This window comes from Melopsittacus undulatus, chromosome 4 (assembly GCF_012275295.1).
Source record: "Melopsittacus undulatus isolate bMelUnd1 chromosome 4, bMelUnd1.mat.Z, whole genome shotgun sequence".
NCBI classification, from domain to species: domain Eukaryota; kingdom Metazoa; phylum Chordata; class Aves; order Psittaciformes; family Psittaculidae; genus Melopsittacus; species Melopsittacus undulatus.
In genome coordinates, this window is record NC_047530.1 from 91,697,071 (window position 1) to 91,719,428 (window position 22,358).

At 49.0% G+C, this 22,358-nt stretch overlaps 1 protein-coding gene across 1 annotated transcript; it reads right to left on the reverse strand.

The window, feature by feature from the left end:
- Positions 1–672: 672 nt before the first annotated feature.
- On the reverse strand, positions 673–21,265 carry SCD (stearoyl-CoA desaturase). The gene is made up of 6 exons (XM_034061642.1): positions 20,873–21,265; positions 17,113–17,398; positions 9,441–9,571; positions 6,103–6,308; positions 4,783–5,015; positions 673–3,573 (listed from the first exon to the last, which is right to left on the reverse strand). Exons 1-6 carry the CDS (start codon positions 20,897–20,899, stop codon positions 3,374–3,376), a joined length of 1,083 nt encoding a protein of 360 aa, XP_033917533.1. The 5' UTR covers positions 20,900–21,265; the 3' UTR covers positions 673–3,373.
- Positions 21,266–22,358: the final 1,093 nt, after the last annotated feature.

Here is a 22,358-nt window from a genome sequence, read left to right on the forward strand (position 1 = left end):
GAGATACTACTATGCAGAAATCCCTATGCTGTGAAAAACCGTATCCTACTCACATTTCAACAGTGACAGAGCTTAGACAATGTGCAGATTCAACTTTCCAATCCTTCCCTGAACACCCAACACTTGGACATCTGCGCTTTACAATACCAGCGGGGCTGGGAATGGTTTTGGAAAACAAACCAGTCCATGCTTCTGCCAGCAGCAGTGTGCGTGTGGTACATATGCCTCCCTCCTCTGCGCTCGGCCTCACTGCACTGCTGGGAGGTAGGGTGTAACCCTCTGCGACAGATAGGGAAACTGAGGCACCGAGAGCTTTCAAGTGACTTTGTCCCAAGTCATGCAGTGAGTGGGCAGCTAAACTGGAAACAAGTCCCAGGAGAACGGCTGCTCTAGCTACACTGCTGTCTTCTCTGCTTCCACCTCTTACAGACTCATTTAAGCTAAACATACAGACAACACATCCAGGATACAAACATGCCACCAAAAATATATATATATATTTATAGGTGTATATATATATATATCTCAAAGTTCTACTTAAAGTGTTGTATCTGTTTCTTAATCTAACAAAAACTCTAACTCAAATACATTCAAAATCACCTGCACCCACAGTTCAATGTAGGCAATTAAATAATCAAGAAACCCCTCGAATGTTCGTAATTCAGCAAAAAGAAAAAAAAAATTATGGCAAATAGCTGTCAATACTCCTATGTATATTAAAGAAAGATTTAAGGCACCCAGAGATATTTGCCAGTCTACTGTTAAAGTGACTGCGCAAACACCAGGACTGTTTGGTTATACTCCTCGGTGTCCACCCTAATTCCAGATTATGGACCCAAATCAGCACTTGAAATTTCAAAGGAACTCTTGATGTCAAGCCCTGCTTCTCTGCTGAGAGAATGTGAAATACTGCAGCATGTCACAGCATGCTTCCCTACCGTGGGGTATGTCACACAACACCTTAAGGGCACCAGGAGCAAGGCAGTCATTCTCCTCACCTTCTCCCCTCCCCATACCCATTTCAGATTACTGGCAGAAGCAAACTCATCCTCTCTGGAGACTTCTGTGAGTTCAGAGAGTTGTAGACTATGGCCAAGCCAGCCTGCAATTACAGAGCTAACAGTGTTTCTTCTTTTTTAGAGGGCATTTTATTCTTTTTCTGTGGTGAGATACAATATTAGCCACAACTCTCTTCGCTTCAGCTAGTCTCCAGGCAGTCACGAGCCCCAGACCAGTGACGATGCTATCTCCTAACTCTGGGAACTGAAGGGCTCCCTGCTCTGTTCCTCCCTGGTGTACCCTTGGCTGAACACCACATTGCTGCTAATGTCTCAAAACCTTGACAGGTCCCATTGCTGAGCAACAGCAAGGCCATGGTGGTAGTGGGGGGAGAAAAGGAGAGGAGAAGGACTTCTTTTCTGAGTAACAAGCGTGCTTTTGTTAAGGAGAACATCATAGGCTGTCCTAGCTCCTGCTGATCTTCACTGAAGCAAGAGAAAGCAAAGGTGCAGAGTTCTTGCTCCTGTGAAGCGTGCTTGGGTGGTACGTGTCAGAGCTGGGGTGAGGAAGTTGGCATCTGCTCTGTCTCTGCCCTCCCTGGCCTGCCTGAATAAGGGAGATGCTGCAAACCCCAGTCCAGTATCACCTCATTCCAGCCACCTCTTTTACTTTCCTCCAGATCCATTTGATGCATTTAAGCAACAAAACCAATACTATTACTACAACTAATAATAATAATAAAAATTAATAGTAATGGGGAGAGTTAAGGGGAAAAAAAAGAAGCACATTCAGCCAAGTCATGGGCTTAGGGGCCACAAGCCCAAAACCTAACCCACTGCCTGAACTCAGCTTGTGGTCTCTGCAACTTACAGGAAACAACACCCACAAGGATTTTTTTCCCAGCACCCTCCAGCTTCGTGCCCACATCATCTCAGTGATATAACTGACCTTTCTGCAGCCACCCTCGCTGCCTGTCTCGCCAGTGAAGGAGCGAGGTGGTGAGATGGCTCGCTGAGAGGGCTGGGAGGCAAGATAAAGGACTTAGGGGGGAACAGGGAATGGCAAACGACCCCAGTGGACCCTGGGCAGGAAATCCCGGAGTTGGCAGACACTGGCAGCAGTGTCTCACCTTGGAGGTCCTGACTCCCTTGAGCCCCTGTGCTGCCTTGCTCCATGTTGGTGCTTCTGAGGCACTTGTTTATTGACTGAGCGGAGCCCCTGATGATGGAGGGATGCTCTTGCAGATACTCTCAACTCCTCCCTATGCCTGCATGTGCTCCCTTACCCTGTCCCTGCACTCAGCATGGGATGTGGATGTGCAGGGCAGGCATGGACATCAGGACATCTGCCTGCCACCCAGCGGGGACCCTGTTTCTCCAGCACATAAAGCAGCTTAACTCAGCGATGGAGCTTTGGTTTACATCCTTCTCCCCTTATGTATTTTGGCAAAGTCCTGTTCGCCAGCAAAATTCTCAGTGGCGATGGTGAACAAAACACCCCAGGCTGATGCCATCCTATGGTACCAGTGGCACACCCCTCCAACTATTCCCCTCATCACCGTGGCTCTGCCTTCAGTCCCTGGTGGCACAGGGTACAGCAGGCAGTGCAGGAGGGAGGCTGTGACGCCAGGGGTAGAAGGTAATAAGGTCACCAAAGCTCCCCCTCCAGTGTATGCTGTGGCCACCACACATCGTGGCTACTGATGGACCTGGATGGAGCTCTGAGAGATTCTGGGGGCTCTCCCCTCCCCATTCAGACATGCTGTGCATAGGGATGTGTGGGAGAACACTTTGCAAGAGACATCTCTTTCCAACGGCAAGAGACGTGAATGGGGCTACTTTTCCCAGGTAGAGCAGTTTAGCCATGCCACATCTGTCAGCAGCCCCTGAGAAAGGAGGAGGGACAGAGGAAAGAATTTTGGGGGGAAGTTGGTGGGGAGGGGGCCACTGACTATGGCTCAACTCTTCAGCTGGCTGGTACAGGCTTCCTTTAACTCCATAGTATATAGCCAGCTGCAGTGGGCCTCCCCCAGGCTGCTTCCTACCAGCTCCTATGCCAGGGAGAGACCAGGATGACATAAAACAGTGGAAATTGGGGTAGAGGGGTTGGAGAGAAAGAACAGAAAGAAGAAGGAGGGAAAGGGGTGGCCTTGTGTTATAAAAGGCAGAGTCCTAGATCTTAAGTACATCATGTAAAATACAGCATGGAAGGGGGGTTAAAACTCATTATCGTAAGCAAACTGGTAGCATTATTCAGTAGTCAGTAAACAGAACATAAAATCTTTGTCCAGCCTGTTCAGAAGGGTCAGGAAGGGAGAAAGGGAGAAAAAAGGAGGAAGGAGAGGTGTGAATGTGTGTGTGAAGGGAGCAGGAACTCAGCCACTCTTGTGACTCCCATCTCCAGTCCGCGTTTTCCGAGCCAGGATGACCTCCTTGGAGACCTTCTTGCGATCGCTGGCCAGCCCCAGGAGGCACATGAGGTCGATGAAGGCTGTGGTTAAGTTCAAGCGCCAGCCAAACTCACTAGTGGAGTAGTCATAGGGGAAGGTGTGGTGGTAGTTGTGGAAGCCTTCTCCTGCAAAACACGACCAGGGAGAGGATGTTGCAGAGCTCTAGACTGATGGCCCCTTTACCTTGGCCCAAAGCACCACATTCCTGAAATGGTCTGGATTGAGTCCAGGCTCCTCTCAGCCCAATTTCACCTCTGCAATCTACCCCACCTCATTTGGGTGTGCTCCAGCATGCCCAGGCAAGCCCAAATGAGGCAGTGACAGTCACAGAGGACCTGTGGTGCTTTATTGAAAAATGAATGTGTGGCAAGGAACTGAGAAAGGCCCTGGCTCACCGACTGCACCAGAACACCAGGGGAATCATAACAGTTTTTCCTCTGCCACCATGAGAAACCTAGTCAGCTACCAGCTAGACCTGCAGCAAGTCCCCAGCAAGCAAGGCTAATAAATACTTCTGCAAAACTTGGCAGTCATAATGCCAAATCCAAAGGACATTTCCAAATGGGAATAATGCAGACAGACTTCTATTAAGCGATCTACTCATCAGCAGCCATCTGCTCCAGATGCACAACACTATACTCAGTGCTCCCTCACCCCTTCAGTGACATCATATGGACTCCTGCACCTACCCTCCTGAGTCTCTGGAGCTCAAACCTCTCCCTGCTAAAAATCCAGGAGCAGATCCTTCAGAGGGGGAAATCAGTGCAGCCCCAGTGATAAACAGTGATGCAAACCAACTCGGGATTTGGGCCTGGGAGAACAGATCAGGGCAAGTTCTGAGCCTGGGGTATACTTTCCTAGGCCCCAAAATTTCAAGAAAACACATGAGATGATCTGACTTGTGTTATCCTCAAGTACCTCCAAAATCATCAGCTGCCCTGAGGATGTGTCCAAATGTGCATCTGCTGGTTTTCAAATTGACAAATCTAAGACAGATAAGCAGAGACTGCAACATGGGTTTTTCAGTCTGGTGAATGTGGCAGAGAGACCTTCAAGTAGGGTAAATAAAATACTACTGAGATAAGGAGGTGCTAAGTGTAGCAGAGTCATTTCCAGCCTGGAAAGAGGTTGGTGGGAGCTGATAACCCCACTGCCTTTATGTCTCACTGGCCAGCCTGGGAAACACCCCCGAATACAAAGGCTGGAGGGGAATAGTGCAGGGGAAAATAGGGACCCCTACATTCATAGAACTTCCCAGAAGCAGCTGCAGTCCCAAGGGGCAGTCCACACTCTATAATATACCCACAGCAAAAGATCACAGATGCTGAACATACCTAGAGCCCCCAGGCTGACCAGGGGGTTCTCCCGTGGGTTGATGTACTGATCATACGGCCGGTTGCCAAACATGTGGGCAGCACTGTTCACTAGCCAGGTGGCATTGAGCCCTATGGCGTAGCGCAGGATGGCTGGAATGAAGAAGCTGATGATGATGGATTCATCCCAGAAGTACCAGGGCACTAAGGTGGGCAACATGAAGCACAGCAACACCACCGAGGGCTTGTAGTATCTGGAAAGGAAGGGACCAGGAGGAAAGCGCTCAGTGGCAGCAGCAGGACAGCAAGGACTGGTTCAGTCCTCCCTTTGGAGGATTTACACTCAGCTATACAGGGAAAAATGAGTGCAGAAATACCTCACTCCTAAGACCTGTATCTTTTGTCCTGGATGTGCAGAAGCCATGCCTGCAGACTCCCAGGTTTTATCACCAGGCAGGAAACTCAAAGTCAAGTCCTGCTCTCCCTGTCTCAATCTCACATGTGCACAAAGCAATATCCCACTCACCATGAGTCCAGACACCAGCTGCTGCTTTTGGCCTCCTCTGCCATCAAACAGATAGCATGTGGGGTCTCTCACATTAAAGGCATGGGAGCAGAGAAAGCTGAACCACTCTGATCACCCATGAGAGAAATCACAGGCACAAAAAGGAGTGAAGCCATAAACTTTGTGTGATGCATGTGGGATTGAACTAGGGACCTCCCAAGAGTGATTACTATATGGATTCAGCTCCCCATCCCTGCAGCCCTACTGGCAGGCTCGCCTTCTCTGGGGATCAGCTCCACTATAGCCCCAGACAGTTAAGAGATACCCCATCCAAGAGGCACCAGCAAAACAAGACTGTCCTTCCCAGTTACTGCCTCTTTCATGTCCTCACTTTCAACCCCTCTTTCATGACTCTGTTACCAGAAGACTGGTGGGAGAGGGGCCAGAGTCATTTCCCAGAAGGCACACCACATCATCTCCAAAGATGGCCCTCAGACACCTGCAGGTGGGCTGTGGGCCAGCCAACAGCTGCTGGGCTGTGTGCGGGAAGGCATGGAGGTGCTTTGCTTAATCAGCCTGCTGCTGGCAAGATGCTAAAGGATAGGTGGGCAAGAGAGGCGTGTGGGATGGCTGAAGGCATCACTAGCTACCAAATACTTCTTATAGGAGTGGCACCGCTTACTTCTCACAGTTCATCCCGCTGCAAAGCCTTGGGCAGACTGAAGACTCATATTTCTCATGATGCCCTTAATCCCCTCATGCCCCATCAAAAGTGCTTGTGGGGTCCCTGCTCCATCCCACAATGGCTCTGTGCTGAGGCTGAACCCACCACTCACCTCCGCTGGAACATGACCACTTTGTCAGCCTTTATGTCACTCAGATCCAGCTTCTGGCCCTTCTCTATGACATCTGGGTGCTTGCGCACCAGCAGCCAGCCGATGTGGGAGAAGAAGAAGCCCCGCATGGCATTGTGTGGGTCTGCATCTGTCTCGGAGAACTTGTGATGGACACGGTGGTCCCGGACCCACTCATAGATGTCATTCTGCAAGGCAACAGAAGTGGAGACTAAGGGCCAGGGCAGGAGATGTTTCTTTCAAATTGATAAAAGGGCCTAAAACATTTAGACACCCAAATCCCATTGACCTGAACTTGTATCAGTCATTTTATCTTTCATTAGCAGTTGGAGTTTTTGGCTTTTAAAACAAAGTTTGGGTACTCCTTGCTCAAACTCTCCAGTTTTCTCTGAACTCTCCTTCTTTTTTGGGCTGCCTTTTCATCTTTTCAATTGGCTAACCTAGGGCTTTGGTTTGCACATCCTCTGCAGCATCACAGACTCTGATTGGTCAGCCTGTTCCTCCGCCCCTGCAATAGCCAGCCCTCAGTGGCCAGTCAGTGCCTCCTCCCTCGCACATTCTTGTTGGTCACTTGTCCCCATCCCTACACAGTGCCAGCTGGGATTGATCAACCTGCCCCTTCCCTTCACCCTGACATTTTCTGTGGGTCAACCTGCCTTGCTTTTCATGGGATTGCCAAATCAGACCTGTTAAACTTGGGGCAAGGGTTTTGTTATTTTTTCATTCAATTGGAAATCAAAACAGTCTTAAAATTAAGATCCCTCTTCAGAAATAAAATAAATACACCATTTCAATGACAGTTGTCAAAAACATCCCCCTTCAGCCCCGTAACCACTGTGTTGAGCTGGAAAATCAATAGCTTGGAAAATGTCAAAGCTTCCATCATTTCTATTACGAAATGATTGCTTTGGCCAGTTTTAAGAGGAGATATTAATGAGCCTATGCTCATTCCTTTATACCAAGGTTTTGGTGAAACAGAGATCCAAGCCCAGCTCTATTGCTTGTATTACATAAAAAGCTCCTTAATCTACTAAGTACATAGGACTTTTCCTCAAAACACTTTGAAGGTAGGGAAGTGGCATAATCAACCCTTATTTCTTGCCTGTAAAGACCAAGAGACTTATCCACACAGGGAGCCTGTATCAAAGAAGCAACTCTTCAAGTCTCTCTCAAGTGCTGTAACCATTCCTCGTTAACCTGAGATAACATTATTTACCTGCAGGCCATGCAATAAGCCAGTGATAGACATGGGCCAGGATTCAACTATCATTTGTTTCCAAATACTGGGAACAGCTGCCTTCCTTCCAGCCAAATCCTGAACACCTCAGAGTATCTGATCTATTCACTGCTGTTAGCTAGAGTACGGCCACTCAGAATTCCCCCAGAAGAGGGTAGCTCAGCAGCCTTCTCTATCTAGTAAGAAGAGAAATACCACCAGTACCCATGTAGGAAATGTTTCACCTGTGCCCCAGGTTTCCCTTTCATGTTCCAGACCTTACACAGCGTCATGTAACATGAGAAAGCCCAGCCTTTTATCTTTCTACAGATCTTACTTTGGGACCACCTCTCACTGCAACCCTGTCTGAACATCACAGCTTTCCTGGCGCAGAAAGCAAAATCTAGGAGAATGCCTCCTTCCTTGGGAGTTACCAGCTACAGGCTATGACCAGAAGAGGTTCTGCTGTGCTGCAGCTGCCTGTCTTGCAGGTGGAAGAGGTGACTATGTGCACATTTCCCAAATTCTCTGAAATCAGAAGCCTCAGATCCCTGAACAGCCAACAGGCATTTTCTGGAGGACCTCAGATAAGGTAATCTTCTCTGGCCTTAAAAGTTACTGGTCTGGTCTCAGAGCTGCTGCCACAAACAGGAAGGAGATAAATTGAAAATAAACTTCCTCTGGATCTCATTGAAAGTAACTGTTTAGGGAAAAAAATACACAGGGAACAGTATTGAATTTTCAGTAAAACTTTGGATTAGTTCCTATTGAAGCTGAAATATTTGTCTGTCTCTCATCTTTGTCTGCTCCTGTCCACTACAGCAATAGCTCAGCAAATTCTTTCCCCCTCTGCCCTATAGCCAATGAAAAAAAGATGGTCTTTGTACAGGACTAGCCAATGCAACCCATCCTGTTCTCTTGCTGAGTGCTGGACCAGGTGCTGGAATCAGCAGCTTGGTTGTTCCTCATGAAAGACTGGTTTGGTACTAACGGAGAATAGGAAAGTCAGAAGTGTTTTAGAAAGTTTTCAAGGCTAAGAAAAAACCCAGACTCCATCCCAAGCCTGTTTTGATTACATGCCTATGAAGTGATATCCTCTGTGGCTACACAGCAGGGAGAAACAAGATAATGTCTCTAAAATACTTGGTTCACTTGGGCTTTACCCTTCCCCCATACCTCAGCTGGAGAATTACTGAAGGGCACAGCACTGATGCTTTTCTCTTCCCCTTTTTCTAGCAGAAAGTGCTGCACCCTGCCACCCTCCTGAGTACTTCCTACAGACGAGCAAGCCTGTATGAAGTCCCTTCAATCACAGCTGGAGGACAACGTGCCTTTACAGTTGCCTCCCAGCAGCAAACCCAAGAGGCCACCAGGATTTTTCTTTTCAGTGCCAATTTGGGTTTTCACTCTGACTTCTGAAAGGCCATCTCTTTTACAGTCCCAGTTTGTTTGCTGTGTGGACTGTGAAGTACCCTCTGAGTGGTTAGGCAATATCCTGAGGTGTTTATCAGCTGCCCACAGTCACTTGGGCCACTCTGAATAGGCCCAACCCTTCTCTCCTTAAAACATCACTGACCTGGGGTGACTTTCTGGAAGCCAGTGCTGTGACTTATAACAGGGTTATTCATAACTATCACTCTTCTGAACCAGAGACGTGTGCCCCTAACTGCATAATCTCAGTAAGTCCTTGGTCTTTCCAGAACAGCAGATTCCAGATGACTGCCTGGGCTGTGCAGATGCTTCCCCCCTTATCAGCTATGCAGCAAGAGGAGAATGAGGTAACACTAGAAGAGCACTTAGCACTTTTATGCCTTTCATGGGAACAGGAGCAAGCATAGGGAGACCACACCTGGAGGGAAGGGTACATTCCTGCTTTGGAGAGCTTTCCTAGCCCTGGTCTTGGCCAACAATTTCTCTCAGAGTCACCCTCTGATGGGACAAATTGGAGTCTCTAGCACATATTAGATGGAAAGGACAGGTTGCTTCCTAACAAGAGGTAGTAGGAGGGAGGAATCTCTCCATCACCTTGTGCCACATATCTGAGACAGGGGCTCAGGGGAGCAACTCCTTCTGAGGAACAGAGGCACATTGAGGAGGTGCTTACCTGGAAGGCCATGGAATTTGCAATAGTCAGGAATATCCTCAGGGGCAGCGTGGCTTTGTAGGACCGATGGCTCCAGAGGCGGTGAGATCCAGCTGTTATCCCAAGAGCACTCAGCAGGAAACACAGAAGAGCTGGAGAGGAAAAAAAAGTGGTACAACAGTTAGAGCAAGTCAGCCTGCAGCAGAGTTTCAGGCAGAGCAACACGAAGGCCTTGTCCCAAAGCTGTATAAGCAATAGAGGAACCCATGGAGAGCAGAGATCAGGGCAGTGAAAATCAATGTGAGAATGCACAAGCTACAACAGGCTTCATAAGCAACATGGAGCAAATCACTTCAGTTCTTCAGCTCTGACAAAGGAGGAGGCTCTCCTCCACAAGACTTGTCACAAGGGTTGGTTCTTCAGCATAGTGCCATCATGGTGCAGGATCATCAAAATTGTATAAAGTGACTGCTTCCATGTAGCCCTGTGGTAACAGCTCTGCAGTCCACCTCAGAACAGCTTCTCCCTTCCCTCCCACCCTGAATAATAATCTATCTCACCACTCCTCACTAAATCTCATTTGCATTCTTTTCACCTTGTGGTGGTAGATGATCTTACAGTTCTTTGGGGGGATAGCTCAAGCCCAGGGGTAGGCTTCTCTTCTGCTCTCTTTCTAAGCAGAAGGTGGTTAGAAGATCTAACCTACCATCCCACTGAAGCCTGGGCTTCACCTCCAGCTACACCACCCACTTAAAATCTGCCTAAAGGCTCCCATTCCAGGGTCTTTTTGACCCCCCCATCTGCTCAGCTCCAGCACCATGTATGTAAGACTAACAATTCATTGTGAGAGCGGACATGGGCATTGCAAGTCATGCCCATTGCAGAAGCAGATGTGGCTGGGCTTCAAGGCTGCTCCTTCACCACGCAGGTCAGAAGGCATGCCTTCTGGCAGCTAGTAAAAAGCCACATCCCTTTCCCTCTGGATCATGTGTTTCTGTCTGCCCTGGGCTGTGTGTTCCCACATGTCCTTCTGAGACCTCTGGAATATAACCTGGGTCCCAGCATCCTGTCCTAGAGCTAAAATGGAGAAAAGACACTTACAATGTCATAGTAGCATTGCACTAGGATACTGGGAATAAGAAGAAAATTGTATCTGAAAATTAACTCTTTCTCTAAGAAGCTTCTAGGTCAGGAAGTCTGGTGGAATGATGGAGGGCATTCAACAGTTGTTTTGCCCTGCAAGCTCAGACACTGAGAGGGACACCTGTGCATAGGTCAACTGATCCACCTTCAGTTCCTGGGGTACAGGATGCCTTCTTATCAGTCCCTTAAGGAAAAACTCTTCCCTTCGTGTAAAATTTTCAGATTTCAGCCAATTGTGTCAATCATGAAAACAGCTCCTTATTCTTACACATAAACCCATGGAGAGGAATTGCTGGAATGCTTTACAATACTATTAAGTCCAGCCAAATGGCTCTAATCGAGCTTATCTTGAACCCAGAAAAATGGATACTCTGCCAGAAACTTGTCCAAAATCGGAGATCTGAGATATGCACAAGGCGCTGTTGCCCTGTTCTTTCATTCAAAATAATCCAGGCTTTATTTCTATCATCCTCTGCTCTCTCTTCCTCCTGTCACCTCCTTTTAATTCCAAACCTCACCTCTTATCTGCTAAGAGCCTGTCTCGGCTGATTTAACATCCTGTTCTGGCCTCTTAAACTTCCATGAACCCTCCTCACTCCTATCCCCCAGTGATGTTCTCTCTCTGCTGGTCTGACTGTGATTTCCCTTCTTCATCTTCTCCCGTGGCTCTCTCACCTGCTGCCAAATGCAGCGCAAGCCTCAGACCAGTGTACCTCTGCCTCATGTCTCCCAGCACCTCTGTGGTCTCTTGGAGGGGCCAAGCAGTCACTGGTCATAGCTGATTTATAAGGACATGAAGAGGGGTGAAAATGCATGCAAATGAAGCGGGATCTGGCCTTTGCAAGAAACAACAGAGCTGAGCAAAGCTCAAAAAGCTGTCCAAGCCTATAAGAGGTGAAGACAGAGATGCTGAAGCAGGTCCCCCTTTGGCCTTAATGACAGGAAAGTACTTAATGCTGAACCCCTTGAAACTCCATGATGTGGACTTCAGAGTTATGAACTAGCTCATGACTAGCTCCCTGTTTGTCTTAGATTTTAAACCCCATTTCAAACCAGTCACTATTTCCACAGATTCAACAGAAAAGCAAACCTTGAAAAAGCACCTAACGTATGACTCCAATTTGCAGAACTTCTCTCCTCTAAGACACTCCAATAACAATGAAACCCACTCCTGGATGTTTCAGGCTCTTCCTACTAGTGACAGAAGTGTGACTCACCACCATTCTCCCTTGATCATAAACAGCTGTACCCTGCAAACCACATTTCATAGCACCTCTGGGCAACTTTATACCTACTGTGCACACCTCAGTAGCTGAGGTAGATTTCCAAGGGTGACAAGCAGTTTACGGCAGAGCTGAGAGCGGAAGCCAGAAGTCTGGATTTAAACTCCAACCTATACAGACTCTATGAAAAACACCATACAGGGAGTCCAGGATAAACAACAGCAGCTTGCATTGGATGTGTGGTGCAGCTTGCTAGGGAAAGAGCCCAGATTTCCAGTGTGGGGCAAGTAGGCATGTGTTAATGGGGACAGAAATGAACTATGCAATCTTTCACGGTCTTCAATACCACAAGAATGTAAATGCCAAGTTGGGTGAGTAGAGGCCCTATGTATAGCCCTGAGTTCAGGCTTCCCTCTCTGGTGAATCATCACATGCTGACTGGGAATTTTTTGGTGAAAGAGGCCTCCAGGAAGATGCCTCTGGCTAAGAACTGTGGTATTTAAGCTTTTCAAGAAGGAAACTCATCTGTATCTCCCTTATACAGGTAATTTGCTGTAGATACCCCCTTCAGGAGAAGATGATACCAGCAACAAAGACATATCAGCAAGCACAAGGAATGACAAAAGAGTTGTGGTGGGGACACCGACAGACCCAGAAACCAGCAGAACCAGTACTTGCTTTTGGGTAGCCTTACCTGAAAGCCTTTGTTAAAATTTGGGAAAGTACCCCCTGCTTTTAGGTGCCCTGGCATAGAACAGTAATATTCTTCATCCAAAGCCCATGAGCCTCAGCAGCTTGTTGACTTCTCTTGGAGCTGCATTGCAGGCCACTGCAATGGTCACAACTCTCCAGTTATAATCCTGTGCTGCCTTGCCTCTTTGCCCATATACAGCAGTTGTAGTTTATCTAAGGACCAGACACTTTCTGTGTGAAAGGAGCTGATTCTCAGTCTATGCATACATGGCACCCAGCCCCATAGAAACCTAAAGCCTACTTGAGGACTATTAGCTCCATCAGCCATGCCTAAGTATTGTGACAGTATATCTGATGGAAAACAGATGAATACAGCTCCCTAATGATTCAGAGTGGTCATCTCTGCAAACAGGTACAATAATGATCATTGCATAGCCAGGGAATCAGCATCTCTCACAGGGAAGAAGAAAAAGTCATTTAAGATCATCCATTAAAAATGAAATTGGAAAGAGAGTAGAGAAGGTGAAATAAAGTAGCACAGATTCTCACAGCTGCCCTGTGATGCTGCTCCAAACTGAAGGACTTAGGGACTCCCATCAGCTGATGCTTCAAAGTCATCTTCCACACCATGTTTTGAAGTATCCAAGATCCAAAAGATTGTCAACTCACCGGTGATGTTTCCAATGACACATTTAACTGGGATACAAAGAATTATGACCACTGGCAGAAATATGCACTCAGTGTTTCAAAAATTACACCCAAAATATTCCGAATTCAGTCATGTTTGTATGACTCACTATCATTTACTTATTTAGAGCCCAGGTTCAGACCTCAGGCTATGACGGGAAGCCAGGAATGTGCTAAAGGTATTGTCACCTACAGTTAACACCATGGATGTTTACATGAAGAGGTATCCCTGCTCCAGCAGGTGTCCTTGGGCTTCTTGCTCAGTGCAAGGGAAAATACAGCTTTAGAATGTTCCCTCCATGCCTCTTAGTCACTACTAGGCAGGTGAGTCCTGCTAATCTCAGAAGAAAGATACCAAGACCAAGGAAACGTGCAGGCAGCATAAGCGGAACAGTATTTAGAGGAAGCAATAGGAGCTGCTGTTGCTAAAACCTAACTTCCCCTGCACGCTTGAGGAGAATCACACCATCTGCTACTTAAGCCTGGAGAGGACACTAAGTGGGGAGGTGTTGCCAGCACTGTCTTGATGAGAATGTAACGAAAACCTTCTGTAAATGCTTTGCTGGACACATCCTGGGTGGTGAGATTTTCAGGCTGTCAGATTTGCCTACATTATCCAGCAAGATTCTCCTGGGTCCAAAGATGATGCAGCAACAAAAAATGTTATCAACTCATGCTTCTGGCACCGCTGACACTACAGGGGGATGAAGTGTTGTCATTCACACATGAGCGCTATGTCAGGAGGAACTGTCACTGTTTTATAGACACTGTTGGCCAGGCCAACAGGGGTTAGGACAAATATTGTCAGTCTGGTGCACCAGAGGGCCAGGAAGACAATCTAGGTCAAAGCAGTTAGAGAAGAAACTGTCTATCCCCTTTGCATCCTGTCCTAGACTCAGTCTGTGTGCTGTTTGGCAAATGATGTGAAACCTGCCTGTGATCCCTGAAAAGACTGAGCAAGTTTTCGTCAAGTGCAGTGGAGAAGACACTAAATAGAAAGGGAGCTGAATAAAAAGCCAGTGATGGAAGGGTTTGGAGAGCTGTCATTATGGCAAGCTCTCACCTGATCCACAACCCCAGCTCGTTCTGGGAAGCTCTGTACCAGAAAGAGATCAGGGGATACAATGCACACAGCAGTGCTGAACAGCAAACAATGATGAAGGCAGGGCTGGAGAGCTTGAAAGACAAAGAGGAATTAGCACACAGAGAAATGAAAACAAAAGAGGACACAGTCACCAATATAACTGGTTTCAGAGGGTCAGGAACATCAAGGAGACAGTGGCCTGGTTGAAGAGGGTATAACCAGGGGACTGCTCCTTATAATAAGATATAGAAGGCAGATAATCAGCTACGAGGCACCACAGCTGCCTGCAGCATCACAGCAGAGAACATCTGGGGCCATGTTAATTTTATATGTACATAGCATAAGGAAGAAATTATCTGAAAAACACACAAAGAAACAAGCAAAAACTCCAGCAGCTCCAGAACTACCACTGAGAGAGCTGCTCTGCCTTAAACCCAAGCTGTATTGCCAGGAGCAATGTAAGTCTTTGCTGCTCTATCCTTGTATGGAAAATGGGAACCAAAGTCTCCTCCTTGCTACCAGTCAGTGCTGGGGAAACACAGCAAGTCACTGCAATGAGAGCCACAGCTGCCTTGTATATGCTAAAGAAAAGTATGAACAGGGAAAAGGGCAGTGCATGAAGGAGCAGGAAGTCTTGCTGAGGCGCCAGACCTGTGGAGGATCAGAGTGTCTGAGCTCTCACCTGGAGGAGAATGAAGGAGCACTGAAGAGAAGAATGGAGTTGGGGAAAGTTCTGTTTTGGCTGCATGGAAGATAGTAATTTTCTAGAACAGGTGCCAGCGGTGCATAACAGGGAGCTCTACAGTGCAACTCCAGCTTTGGTAAGGTAGGGTGGATCTTTGGCCAGTCCAGAACAGTGCGGTCCCCCCAAATTCCATGTCCATCTACCATTCCCAGAGCATCTCTGACTCCAGAAGCCACCAAGGAATCTTGTAGTGCCTCACAGTGGCAGGAGAGCATCAGAATAGCTTGGGTGGGAAAGGGCCTTAAAGATCGTCTAGTTCCAACCCCCCTGGCATACGCAGGGACACCTTCCACTACACCAGGTTGCTCAAAGCCTCATCCAACCTGGCACATCAGAGTTGACTGAAGGAGGAGAGCAGGAAGGACTGGCGTCAGGTAAAAAGCAAGGCAGATTCCCACATAATGCCATGGGATGCCATATAGACATCCTGAACAAGCACATGGTTGTAAAGACTGCCTCAGAGACCATTTTGGGGTGAGTGGGGCTTACTAGAATGCGAAGCAGCACTAACCTTTTGAATCAAGATACTCGAGCCCACTCAAGTATCTGAGGAGAGCTCAAGGAAAAGGGCTGGATGGATTAGGAAATCACAGAGCATCTCAGCAGCTTGAAATGAAACCAGTAAACCCAACTCACCTTGCCCCAGTGCCCTGAAGGTATTTAAATGGGGTTGGAGGACCCAGGCTATCAGCTCAGTGAGTGAGAGAAGACAGCAGCTCCTGCCTAGCCTCTAGCTGCGATTCCAGGGATGGGACTCACAGCAGGACCGACAGCCCTGGAATGCTCCTCCAAGGTCATGCTGAGGCTGCATGTTCTGCCCAGCGCTATCACGCTGAGGAAAAGTGCAGCCTGTCAGGTTTTCACACGGGAAAGGCCCAGCAAAGTCTCCTTTCCTAATGTCCTCCCTGAAAGGCCATGCTGAGGGAACACACCGGTGCCTCTGCTTTTGCCTCTGATCAAGTCCAGGGGCCTCCAGTGATGCTCATCCCCTCTGCCTGTGAGAGCCTCAAATGGGCCATCTCTTTCCCAGTCCCACTGTGATGCTTGTTGCTCACAGCCATCAGGAGGACACACTGACAGTGTGGTAGACCCTGTGGATTGCTCCAGGGCCTGTGCACAGCTGGCCTGACCAGGATGCTGCTCCCAGCTGAGTACTCTTGCAGGAGCACCACTGACAGCAAAAGTCGTGCCAGCAGGTCTCAAATTAAACTGTCGCTATTTATTTCAGGATGTTCTGTTTCATAGGAAGGCAGGGGCTGGACACAGTCTCGACCTCCCCACTGGGAGCTGTTTGGCTTCTTGACTCCTCCAGAGGTCCACACAAAGGCTGGTGGAAAGTGAAGCTCCCCTGCAGCTTGGGACTCGCGCCCAGCTGCCTTTCAAACAGTCAAAGAGCAGATTTGGTTCCTGCCCAGGGCAAGGTCTCTGAGAAGGGAGAGCTTTGCCTAGCTACCTTCTGCTGGGTTGTGCTTTCACTGGAATTCGCTGCCTGGAGAGCTGCTTATTTATATTTTGAAAGTTGTCAGGCTTAGTTCTGAGATGATGGGGGCTAATCTGTGCTTTTTGTAGGAATGACAAAAGACCTGAGCTTCACACTTAATTCTTGACTTTTATCTCCAGCACAACTGTATTTTGTTTCTCCTCATACACAGGTGGAGGCTCTGTGGGATCTACCTTCTCTCAGTAAGGGCAGGAATGGCTCTTATCTTTGGGCAGCAGCCTTGTGCCAAATCATGCTCTGTACCTCACCTCCCCAGTCACCCCTTAAAGTGCTGTTGCTAGCATCTTTCTTCCTAACTTTCTGGGACTGTCACAGTACTCCATCAAACATTTCTGTGCTTCCTCCCACAAGTGGCTACTTCTAAGCCTAATGCCTGTGAATCAAGTTTGTTCTTTAAGCAGCCAAGCAGTCCCCTGCCAAATCCTCTCCTCTCATGCATGACCTTACGAGAGACATTATCAAGCCCTCCCACAGGCTGGCTGAGCAGCTTCTTCTAAGAGACCTCCACTTCCTCCTTTTTTCTGCCCGAGTCTGTGGGCCTGGAGGAGAAACCAAAATACCACCCAACAGATTTGGGGTTTGCAGATGGCAATAAACAAATGGAGGAATGTGCTTACCCCATGCCAGTGTTTGGATCTTTGCAGAAGGTATCAGTGTCAATGCGAATAGGGCCCCTAAATGGAGAAGGCTCATGAGGATGATATTCCTCCAGACGTATCGCATGGGAGGCTTGGGGCCCTCTTTCTCCCGGTAGGTCTCATCAAAGATATCGTCTACCATGCCCCGGTCTCCTGCCAAGTCCTCATGATTGAGTACATTCTTCTCCATGATGGCATCCCCATTCTTGGTCACCCGGGAAGTGACGGTGCCTACAGTGGTGGTGCTGGAACCGGAGGAGAACTCCTTGGAGAGGCAGCAATGAACATTTTCAAGAAAGAAAAGAAACAAAACAAGAAGTTTGTGGTTACTTATGTAGGATATAGAAACATGAGCCTGTAGGCTTGGCAGTTCCAAAACTTGCAGCCTGCAGTTTACCTGTCAGGCTCCATTCTTTCAGCTGAGCCCCAGGAAGAGCCTACTCTACTCCCATCGAGTCATGGCCTGAAAGGGAGCCTGGTCTTTCCAGAGACAGGAGGTGAACGGTGGTCAGGGTGCAGAAAGTAAAGAAAAAGACTCGAAAGCCAGGTTTTTTTCCACCAGTGGCTTTGATGAGAACATTTGCAAGCCTCACCTTCCAGGCTGGGATGTGGCAAGACCAACATGCTTGGAAATCAATGGATGGAAGCAGTCAATCGATGTGCTTCCAGTTAGATCTACAGCTTCTATCCCACGCCTACTGCTAAACCCCTTATCCCTGTCCCGCTTTCCACCCACAGGCAAACTGAGGCAAGGGAAGACAATCCTCTGAGCCAAGGCATGCAGAGAGAAATTTTTAAGCAGTAAGTTGGCTCAGCCTGGCTCCTGGCTCTGTCCAGTAACTATGACACAACATTCCCTCCACACATGCTGGTTTGCCCTGACGGAGGGACAGCCTGCCCGATCAGGAACGCATGACAAAAGGAGCAGGCAGGACTGACCCTAATGAGACAGGTCACTGAACCCTGAATCACGGATTTCCATCTCCATCATGACAGCCACGTGCTTACTGGTGCTCACGGCCCTTTTTAAGGCCTGAGCCCAAGGGCTGGATGGAGCTCAACCCCAGGGGTACCAACCATGTAAGATGCAAGCAGTGGGAGGGTATGCTGCCCCCATCCTATGACCTCTCAGGAACCTGTAAAGGACACATCCCTCTGGCCTGCACTGCTGCCTCCACATGCAAAGGGGCAGTAAAGGTCAGCCAGCAAGAATGGGAGAGCCGGGGCCACAGGAGGGAGCATGGCCAAGCGGGAAAGCTCCTTTCCCAATAGAAACAACTCCTGAACTAACAGTAGATTGCCTTGCAGGCACCCAGGAGTCACAAGAGACCACCGACCTGCCATGGCCTAGTTTCTTGAGGGAGGCATTAAAATCAGGCCAGGCAGCTTACGTGGCCACCCAAACTCCTCCCTTTCCCAAGGGTAGAAACTAGAAGGCTACAGACATACCTTCCTACAGGGAGGAGCTGGCAAAGCTGACAGATTCCCCAGGCTTTGGAAGTAAAATGATCTCTACAGAGGGAGCTCTCTTAAGTTTTTCCTTCTGGAATCAAAGGTTAGAAAGGAAAAAAACCTGGACACAAAGTATCCTGCTGCTTTCACTGAACCCAGCAGCTGTTGAGCTCGGGCCGGCAACTCTGCATCCTGGCTACAGGCTGTCTCTGCCTGCTTCCCTACTTAATGTTTTGAGGATATGATACTCTGAGTTGGAGAATTTAGAGACAACACACCCTCCAACCCCCCATCAAAAGAGCCATGAGAAATTGCTTCTAATCCAGAGATTAGGCAAGGAAAAGTCCTGCCCATTCCAAAGTGTCAGATATTCTCATCTGGCATTTTGGCAGGAAGGCACTATTTTCTTCCTTGGCTGGAAGACAATCTACCAAAAAGACCTAAGACTTGTCTATGCAGGAAGAATTCCCAACAGAGATCTGGTGGTATAATTAGACGGGTAACACTCCCCATATGGACATGCTGTTTCCAGAGTAAGAATGTGGGGTTGGAGTTGCATTTTTGTCTTCTGCAATAGCTTATGTCACTGTCAAAGTTACACAGGGGCAGTAGAAGGAGGAGGGAGAGTGCAAAGAAAACAGCAGAGAGGAAAAAAGAGGCTTCTTCCAGAGTCGTAGTAGCCACATGAGGAATTTTACCAGCACACCCATGCTGCTGGAATACACTGAAGTGTAAACTGGTGAACTGGTCATTTCTCACATATATACCACTCTTAAATCAAACGGGCTATAAACACAGCTCCACCATTACAGACTTGGCAGGGGGGGAGAGAACAGGGGGAAGAGGGAGAGTGGGCAGCTATTTAGCTGGAGACCAATGAAGTGAGGGGGAATGAAAGAGGATTTTGACCCCTTTATGGCCGTGGTGGCTTCTGCATCTCCTACCAAAGAAAGTGGAATGGGGATTGATCTGGGGTCTAGAGCCGAGTGGGGGAGGAAGCCAGCTAAATCATTCTCATGAGCTCTCCCTCATTTCTGAGTGACTTCACAGCTCTCATCTGCAGAGCAGATGTGTTCCCCCACCTCCACCACCCCTCCCCAGCACTGAACACACCATAGGTGATCCTGGCACTTAGCCAGCTTATACAACCAACTGCAGCTCAAAGGCTCTGGTGCTGGGCTCAGTCCAGGGGCCCCAGGGCACTGAATCTCTGGTCCAGTATATTTGAATATGCTCAACATGACCCAGGGACAGGATTCTTTCCAGCCTCCAGGATATGCCCCAAAATACATGCCAAGACTATGAAACTTGGGTTGAGCACACTGCCTTTGGCATCCATTTTAGGTGGGGAGAGGAGTAAAATTATTCACATCACAGCATCCCTGAAAGGTCATACCACCTGCACAAAAGGGCCAGAGGAGATCCCACATGCTGGCTACAGGCAAGAGAGCAAGGTTGTGATTTACCTCCACTCTTTGGGATAGGCAGAAGGGGGAAGGATGAGAAGGTGAGCACAGGAATACCAGGAATCAAGCCCCTGCCTCCCCTTGGGCAAAGGGTGGCTGCCAGGAGGGGCAAAAATAAAAGCTCTGAAGATTAAACAGCTCTAGGTATCTTCCTGGTGCTGGCTTGTTATTCAGACCTTCTTATGCCAAAAATGGGCAGTCTCCCTATTGTATGTTTGCTTGGCTCAGGCAACGAAGACACAGTCATTCATTTCATCTGGGCAGCTGCCTGCTTTCACCTTGCGTCTGTCCTCGAGACGCTCCCTGCTGCAACATTTGGCTTAAAAACGCTGCAAGTTAAAGCCCTTTCGTATAAACTAAAATAAAATAAAATCAAGAAAATAAAATAAAAAAACCGGAGTATTACTGAACCTCCCCACTACCTCTGGGCAAAAAAGGCTTTCCTGAACAGCCCTTACCAGCACGCTTGGACGGATGTTTTCAGGATAAACCTGTATTTTATGCTCAGTCTCTCCGAGGGCACAGGCTCCGGGGAGCTAATCCCAGAGGCGGGTATCCCCGCTTCATTCACGACTCCCCATGAGGCTCGGGTGATGTCTGCAGCTATCACCGAATGACTTCACCTCATGACTGAGAAGCGGCACGGAGGGGACACACGCACACACATATGTGTGCATATGTGTGAGTGTACGCACACGCGTGGATGCCCAGACCTTTTTTCCCCAAGACAGCGGCAGCGCAGCACTGCCGGAGCCTGCGGAAATGGAGGAAGCGGAGAGGGGAAGACAAAGCCCCCGGTCCCGCCGGCAGCCCCCGCTTACCTCCTCCTGCAGCAAGTGCGCAGGCATGGGGTGGCTCTGTCCTTGCTCCTCGGCGGCGATAAGCGGGCGCGCAGGTCCCCGACGGCAGCAGCGAGAGGAGGAGGCTGCTTGTTGTCGGCCCCTCGCCCGGCGAGCTGTGCGGCGCGGGGAGGCGGGCGCGGAGGTATTTAAGCGGGGCTGCTCTCTTGGCGGCTGACGGGGCTGGACTCTCCTTGCCCCGGCCTCCCGGTGACCCGCTGCCCGAGGCTGGGATGCGTGGGGTCAGCTCGGCGGGCGGCGAGTCTCGGCGGGGGCCTGGCTCCTGGCGTGCCCGGGAGGAGAGGCGGGGCGGGCCGGGAGGCGGGAGGAAGGATGCTGAGGAAGAGGAGGATGGCGCGGGCCAGGCTCTCGCATGATGCCTGCTGCTTTTTTTTTTATGTTGCTTTTTTTTTTTCCTTTTTTTTTTCCTCCCTCTCTCCAGCCGATTGGCTGCGGGAAATTTGGTGCCACCTCAGCCTGCCCTCGCCATTGGCTGCCTGCAATCTGCTGTTCGCTCCCCGCGGCGCGCACCCTGCGCGCACCCTGTGAGCACGGCTGCGAGCACACCCCAGGGAGCGCGGCTGGGGGGCGGCTGCCGGCTCCCCGCAGTCTCCGATACCGCCTTGGGAGCTGCCCCTAAGGAAGTCGGAGGCGCCCGAGGGGTGAGGGGTGTCGGGGGGAGCCCTGTGCCCCTTCCCAGCCAGCTGCGGAGTGCAGAAGGGGCTTTGGCATCACACATCTACTTTGTATAGGCAGTCTGCTTGGATAACATTTTATATATATATACATGTATGTATGTGTATATATATACACATATATATATAAGTCATACATCAATGCAAAGAAAAGCACACCCACAGCTGTATCTGGATAAGCATGTGTATCTGTGTAGGTGTTTATCTCAACATGGAAAATGCTGGCTATAACCTTTTGGAAAGAATCCTGGCTGTTTTCCCCCAGAAAACAGTGCCTTTTGACAGAGAGCGGAAGGGAAAAGCAGCAGTTCAGTTTGCTATCAGCTGTTTTCCATAGCAGCCTCCTCGCTAGCCAGTAATGCCAGCAAGGGAAAAATCTAAGCTCTATCCCAAGGAGACCTTCACCATTAACAGTGAAAGAGGGCCCTCACAAATAAGACCTTGTGGGTGGCAGAGCCTGGAGTAGTTGTCCCAGTCTCACCATGTGGTCACCTTGCCACGCACCCTCAGCCATTTAGCATCAAGTGCCCTAGTGCCACTGCCTGAACCAGGACCTGTTTCAGGTCCTTCCCCCACTTATGGTGTGTCCCACGTTCAGGCTCTGTCCCCTGCTGACATGAGTCATGCTGGGAGTGGAACAGGAATGTCAAAAGCCATTTTAAACTGTGCTCGTATCCCTTCACACATATCCTGTCTGGACAGCTATCCTGCAGCGGAGCTGACCACATGAGGTGCAGATGGACAACCAAGATCTTGCAGAGTCTGTTCCTGGG